Raw genomic sequence first — 7,487 nt, 5'->3', positions numbered from 1 at the left:
GGTTCCTGTAAAGTAATTTTTTTACAAGACAGTGTAATTGCCCTTATGACACTACTAAATGCCAAAGGACAACGTACGTTTTGTTTCTGCTAATACCAAGTTATAAAACAGAATACTCTGCCTTCTAATCATACTTACAAAACAAGTGAACGTGTGCTGAAGGATTTCTAAGAACTCGTTCACGATAAGTAGACTTTTCTTGAATAGACTTATTTCTGCAACGCGGTTAAATGTTAAACAGAAATGTACAGCTTACCGTCTATTAGGGGTGTGAATCTTTTGGTTCCTCACGATTCGATTAAAAATGGATTCACGATTTTTAATCAAATTTCAAAAAGACATACTATAAACCAAATACACAACATCCAAAAGGACAAGAAATATCAAAACAATTAGTCAACGGCTTTTTTCCCCCCATCCATTTGCTACATCTAAAAGGAACCTAAAGGACTATTCCTTCAGGCCTTGTCAGTTGACAAACCATCATTTCTATTGATGTTTGCGATCCAAAAGGCTTTGATAGCCAATTCATTCAAGGGTTTAAGTTTATCTTTGGGTCAATAGAAGCTGTTCTGGTTCAAAGAGTTTTAATCCACCTTTGATTTCAATGTCCTCAGTAGCATTTTCAGAATTGTGTTCTCAGGCATCAGTGTGTAACTGTGGCTCCATCTGCTGGATCCACCTTGCCTTGCTAGACAAACAGCAGACAGCAAACAGCAGGTTTCGCCTGTGTGATCATCTCAACCTGGTGAACACGTACGTTTAGCCTCCAGAATGTCCCAGCTGCATCTGCTGTCGGTCGATTCCCTGAGACGGTCACAAATTAATTGACTCACGATCATCCACATGCACGGTTTGTGCATAAACAATTACGAAAGAAAAATTGGAAAAAAAAGGTTCAAAAAAACAAACAAAAAAAGTCTCTCTGCTTTCCTCAGAAGTTGAAAGGCTTGGACTGTGAGGTTGTGGCGTCTGACCCTGAGAAGATGCCCGCCGCCGTGTTGCTGTGCGGGGGGTCCGTGACGCTGAGGAGAAGGGGGCTGCTGCTATTCTTGGGCCTCACGCTGAACAGGTGCAGCGGGGTGAAGGGTCTGGACGAGCCCCCTTGTCCCGGCTCCCTCCGGGCCGGAGCTATGGCCTCCAGCTCCCAGGCCACCCTGCTCCACTGACGCAGCCCCGCCTGGGTGACGCCTCGCCCTGCCCTGCTGCTGGGGAACGGGCCCTCCTCTTCCGACACACCCACACGCGCCCCCCGGGGCCGCCTCACCGCCACGCCGGACCACCAGCGAGTCTTGGTCCTCTGGCGGCGGGTCAGCAGGGCCACAAGGTCCCTCTTGAAGTTGGTGTTGAGGGCAGCGTAGACCAGAGGGTTGCACACCGAGTTACTGAAGCCCAGGATCTGGACTAAGCTCATCAGGAGGAACTCGGAGTTCAGGTCCATCTCCAGCAGCCCTGGGAGAGAAAGAGCGAGAGAGAGACATCACACAAGATCTGAACCTGGGCTTTACAACGCAGGAGCCTTCCCCAAATATACTTGACCCCAGCCATGGACTCATCTCATCCGCTGGCAGAGTCATTGTGGTGGAGAGTCTGGCGTGCATGTTGCCTACCGTACTCGAGGAGCAGAGAGACTGCGTGGAAGGGGGCCCAGCAGACAGCGAACAGCAGCACCACCGTGGCCATCATCCTGACCGCTCGCTTCTTTCTCCTGCACGCACCCGCACACATCAGACCCATCCTGCTGGGGTTCTACTGTGCACCCGCACACATCAGACCCATCCTGATAGGGTTCTACTGTGCACCCACTGTGCACCCACTTCTACTGCCAAACATCCTCTACTACAACATCATCTACTACTACTACATCATCTACTTCATATTCAGTGGCAAACTTGAAGGAATTATACTCAAGTGGTGCATGGCCACAACTCAAATGCCCAACATTGTGAATGATTAGTGGCTACTGACTGAAAGAGACAGAAATTGATTAATTGTAAGTGTTTGGTGACATTGATAAAGTAATTGGCCACGCTACAATAAAATCTATTGTTGAAGAATCCGAACCGGGTATTTTAGACTGACAACAGAGGGGTCCTACCTACCTGGTGATTTTGTTGATCTCCGAACCAGGAAGTGTCTGGAACATGATGTCATGAACACGGTGTTTCCCCCACAACTCACGAATGATCTTGCCGTAAAGCACTCCCATGGTTACCATGGGGACCAGGAACACCAACACGGACAGACAGGTGGTGTAGACCTGCCGTTGCTGCACCCAGGGCCACACCTCCAGGCAGCAGGTGTGGAGGATGTCGTACAGGAAGTCGTACTTCTCCTGAGATGGGGGGGGGGGGGTCCAGGGAGTCAGGGGGGGTGGGAGTGATGCGAAAGTCAGAGTGTGGGGGGTCAAGCCTTAGTGAGCTTCACTTCGCTAAAGCTTCGCCTTAGCTAAGCTCACGTCACTGCCGACAGCGTGCATCAAGTAATTGAACGCTGTAACAACATTATATATATAATAGATACATATTAGGTTAATATTCGTCAAATGTGAACCAAAGTAATGACTGATTAAATTACACGCATAAAAATATTTCATGTATAATTTACTTAATCCATATTACTTTTTTCTTTATTTGACAAATATCAACGTATTATTTCTCTATTATCTATCTTTCACAAGAAATATGTCCAACGTCTAAACATGGCTTGCTCGGATCACAAGATGCCCAATGTCTTGACTACAAAGACCAGTGACCTTCACACTAAAGTCAATTCTTATCAGCATTATTGTGCCCTTGCAGGGCCAGAACCCATTTGCAGTTGAATAAAGGTAGACATACAATTTCCAACGCACAGTTAGTGACCTAGTTCACAGAAGAACTAAGGCATGTAACTTTGTTGAGGCCAGTTACTTTGTCCAAGGGAATCACAATGTAATTCAGTTACTTTTCAATGCCGATGTAAGTATTCATATACCGGTACACACATACATACATACATACATACATACATACATACAAGAGATATTAAGCTTTTGTGAGTAACAATGTAGGGTCTGAAAGGATATGAGCGAAGGGAAGGCATCCAATCAGAGTGAGGAACAGGGTCAGTGTTGACTTCATAAAGTGAGCGTACAGGAGAGGATGGAGTGAGGATGATAACATCCTGATATTGGCATTGATCTCACCTCCACTTTCTGTATGAACAACAACGGGGCTGCTATCGCCACGGCGCCCAGCCATACAGCCGCTGGAAAGGGGGACAGATGAAGAAAAATATTTGTTTTACAATATTGAGGTGAACTTAGGGCGTTCTGCAGCCTCTTTGAATGATCAGGTAATCAATGGAAATTCAACACCTGCTGTTTCTGACAAACAACAAATGGTTTCCCTGTGAAGGTTTTTTTACCCCCCCACACACACACACATTCCTTTTTTACCCAACATCTTGCACGCATGGAACAGGAAGTAACCGTTGCGGACGTGAAGCGGGTAGAGGATGCCCTGGAACCGCTCCACGGCGATGCACGTCATCATCAGAATGCTGGTTGATATGGCGGTCACCTGGAGAAATGGCACCAGCTTGCAGAGAAAATCCCCTGAAATCCACAACGAAAATGAATCACTGGATGGCCTCTGAACTCATCAGCAGACTGTAATTCTCCCTGGTTCACTACAATTCACAATCCACTAGACTGAAATCCAATTACTTTTATATCAATCTTCAAGTACTTACATTTAGAAGGGAAGTATACCAGAGAGTATTTGTTTCGAGTGTTGCTACAATGCTGCCATGAGCAGAATACATTTTAGACAACCTCATACTATGTGCAGACATATAATTATTACAGATGATTAGATGTTGAAAAGGAGAGGTTATCATGGACTCCTGAAAGTCATTGACATTAAGCCCCTGCAGTTGATCTTTTAATACTCCCCTCCTATAGTGGCTGAATGTGTTATGATGGAGGTGGCACCATCCTAATCAAGGGTGAAGGTCAGTGGTATTGGAAATGGAACCGAGTTGACAGTCTGGACCTTCGAATGCCCAGCACAAACATTTTGGAAAACCCCATGGAGCAGAGACACTGTGAAGATGCATCCAAAAAGATTAGAGTACACTGGATCTCTGAAAGAAAGGTGCCTTCCGGACCAGGTGACGAGAAACCTGTTAGGAAATAAGAAATAGGACTGTGCTGTTTCTCTCAGAGATCCAGTTAAACCGGTGTACTCTAATTTTCCATATTCTTGTGCTATTCCATATTCATATATCAAGGATATCATGACTAAAACAGTTTTTCATATTCAGGTAAGTAGAAAAAAATACAAACTTGTGTCCAGTCAGTAACTTGTTTACATCCTTAATATTTTATTTTTAATGACGCTTTCTAGAGTTGAAAATAACTAATTAAAATCCCAAAGTGTGCTGAAAGTTTGGAAAAATACGATAAAGAGCTGTAGTAGAAGTGATCATAAAGAAATTCTTTAACAACTCAGAAACAACCATGGCAGACATATTTTTATATCCACCTCAAATATAGACTGCAAAGGCCAAACCAATTGGCCTTTGCAGGTGGTGATGCTGGCATACTGACATATCACATATATTACCTGATCGGCACACACTACACCTTGTTTGTACTGGGAAAATCCTGATCATTTAATAAACTGAATGGTTGTCACCATGGAGACATACATCTACCCCCTGTTGCCTAATCCACCCTCCCATCATCCCTGCTAATCTTAGTACGTGGTATTATGGAACTGTGTTTATAGAGTACATGTACCACTACTCAACAGCATTATTCCTATTACATTTCATACAAAGATAATACTTAAACTTTAAATACTTAAAAAAAACAATTTGTACCTACAGCTACCCCCAGTAATATGCCACCTATCCACCAAACTATTCCATCCCATCTATAGTACTATGCTATGCCATCCTATCCACAGTACTATACCACCATCTACAGTAGTATACATCTCCAGTAGTATACCACCCTATCTACAATACTATACTACCCTATCTACAGTAGTATACATCTCCAGTACTATACCACCCCATCTACAATACTATACTACCCTATCTACAGTAGTATACATCTCCAGTAGTATACCACCCTATCTACAGTAGTATACATCTCCAGTACTATACCACCCTATCTACAATACTATACTACCCTATCTACAGTAGTATACATCTCCAGTAGTATACCACCCTATCTACAGTAGTATACATCTCCAGTACTATACCACCCTATCTACAATACTATACTACCCTATCTACAGTAGTATACATCTCCAGTAGTATACCACCCTATCACAGTAGTATACATCTCCAGTACTATACCACCCTATCTACAATACTATACTACCCTATCTACAGTAGTATACATCTCCAGTAGTATACCACCCTATCTACAGTAGTATACATCTCCAGTACTATACCACCCTATCTACAATACTATACTACCCTATCTACAGTAGTATACATCTCCAGTAGTATACCACCCTATCACAGTAGTATACATCTCCAGTACTATACCACCCTATCTACAATACTATACTACCCTATCTACAGTAGTATACATCTCCAGTAGTATACCACCCTATCTACAGTAGTATACATCTCCAGTACTATACCACCCTATCTACAATACTATACTACCCTATCTACAGTAGTATACATCTCCAGTAGTATACCACCCTATCACAGTAGTATACATCTCCAGTACTATACCACCCTATCTACAATACTATACTACCCTATCTACAGTAGTATACATCTCCAGTAGTATACCACCCTATCACAGTGCTGTGCACCTGCACCTACCTGCCAGCCAGTTGGCAAAGAAGTGCTGGAGCAGGGTGGCAGGGACACAGACGATAGCGATGAGCAGGTCGCTGAGGGCCAGAGAGCAGATGAAGAAGGTGCTGGCCGACTGCAGGGCCTTCCTCTTGCACAGCAGCACCAGCACGGCCACGTTGCCCACCACTGCCAGGACAAAGATGACCAGGTAGAGCAGCCCGAACAGGGGCTGCAGGGGCCAGGACAACCTGGGGACGGACACCAGCGGAGGGATGGAGTACTGTTGGATGAACTGCCGCCGAGAGAGGTTGGAGGCTTTCAGCCACAGGTCCAGAAGCTGGACGGTGAGGTTCATGGTGGCTGGAGTCTCCGGAGGGACGGTGGTTGAAAGCGGTAGATAGGAGGTGTTGGTGTGGAGGAGGTGGGTGTTCTCTGTGTGACAAAAAAAAGGATGAGTTTTTGTAATGTCTGCTAGAGATGAGTTACTAAATGTAAATTAATTAAGACAAGTGCATGTTTCATTGATATCTCAATACAGAACTATCTTCGACCTGACCATTGTTTTTCAGCAACATACTGAAGGCATACAAAAGCAGAATATAAACGGTTGTCCTTCACTTTAATGTAATGCTAAGTGGGATGCCCCCAATCCACAAATTGGAAATTATGCAGTTTGTTGGTGTTCTCATTCACCTTATAAAAATGTGCAGATAACCATTGTAATATAATAATAAAAATATTAATAATAATAAATTTTAACGCTAAATGGCTCGGCTACAAACTGTGAAACATTACATTCACATCCCCTCACACTTATTAGTGACTGGGAACCTTATTATTAAACTTTTGATGATGAGAGCGAAATGTTTTAGGAACACATCTTTTAGGCTGAGTAGGCAAGGTTTATATCGAACATTTTGTTCGCGTTAGGCTACAGTTTAATAAACTCAATTGAGTAGAGTTGAATATCGAATTGTAATGCAAACTCGAATACAACGTTGTGAACTTACACTCCGATGTATTGTATTTTACGTTAAAATTCCAAGAAATAACACAAAGGGATTTACCTTGACCATCGGGGATCAACTCCAGGTGGTTGAGGTGATTAACGCGCTCTGTAGACTAGTCTCTGTGACTCCTATCCCGCGTTACTGACAGTGACATCTCATACCGCTACTCCTCATGAAAAAGTGTGCAGGCTCTTACGTATTATTTCCCAGCTTTGAGATTTTAAAATGGTTGCAATTTAACTATGATTCCTCAATTATTTGTCTGTTTTAGCATACTTTCAAGCCATCAAAAATGTAATAGACTTGCCAGTTTTAAAAAGCAATCGCATTGGTACCATAAACATATCCGTTTTCGGGTTTCATGAAAATTAACTGAAAAAAACACCCTTAATCATATTACCAATGATGAGTCAATTAAAAAAGTAACGCACGAAACTGTACTATTTATAATTAGACAATACTGTATTGAGCCAAAATACTAACACAAAAGACTACAGATCACTAACAGATTCAACTGTGAAAGCAGTAAATGGTGAATTACTTCAGTGGTCGGTGGATGTTCGGGAACCTGTCGGTTGAAATCAGACACGGAGCAACTGTTGGAAATCGTTGCAGCCTGTATTGGAAAGTACATTGAAAAGTACTAATTGGCGGAGTTTAAGATCA

At 43.2% G+C, this 7,487-nt stretch overlaps 1 protein-coding gene across 1 annotated transcript; it reads right to left on the bottom strand.

The window, feature by feature from the left end:
* Positions 1-731: 731 nt before the first annotated feature.
* On the bottom strand, positions 732-7,417 carry LOC134038539 (pyroglutamylated RF-amide peptide receptor). Its single transcript, XM_062483974.1, has 7 exons — positions 6,879-7,417; positions 5,836-6,243; positions 3,440-3,598; positions 3,188-3,249; positions 2,103-2,335; positions 1,611-1,708; positions 732-1,452 (listed from the first exon to the last, which is right to left on the bottom strand). The coding sequence occupies exons 2-7, from the start codon at positions 6,164-6,166 to the stop codon at positions 935-937; spliced, it is 1,401 nt and encodes a 466-aa protein (XP_062339958.1). The 5' UTR covers positions 6,167-6,243; positions 6,879-7,417; the 3' UTR covers positions 732-934.
* Positions 7,418-7,487: the final 70 nt, after the last annotated feature.

Source organism: Osmerus eperlanus, chromosome 18 (assembly GCF_963692335.1).
Source record: "Osmerus eperlanus chromosome 18, fOsmEpe2.1, whole genome shotgun sequence".
In the NCBI taxonomy this organism is placed as follows: Eukaryota; Metazoa; Chordata; class Actinopteri; order Osmeriformes; family Osmeridae; genus Osmerus; species Osmerus eperlanus.
This window is presented reverse-complemented; position numbering and strand designations above follow the sequence as displayed.

Excerpts from the sequence above, each read along its gene's own strand:
- LOC134038539 (XM_062483974.1), bottom strand. The coding sequence starts at position 6,166 with ATGAACCTCACCGTCCAGCTTCTGGACCTGTGGCTGAAAGCCTCCAAC. Across the intron at positions 3,599-5,835 it reads CTTTGCCAACTGGCTGGCAG|GGGATTTTCTCTGCAAGCTG; the intron begins GTAGGTGCAGGT and ends TGTGGATTTCAG. Across the intron at positions 3,250-3,439 it reads CCATGCGTGCAAGATGTTGG|CGGCTGTATGGCTGGGCGCC; the intron begins GTAAAAAAGGAA and ends CCCCCTTTCCAG.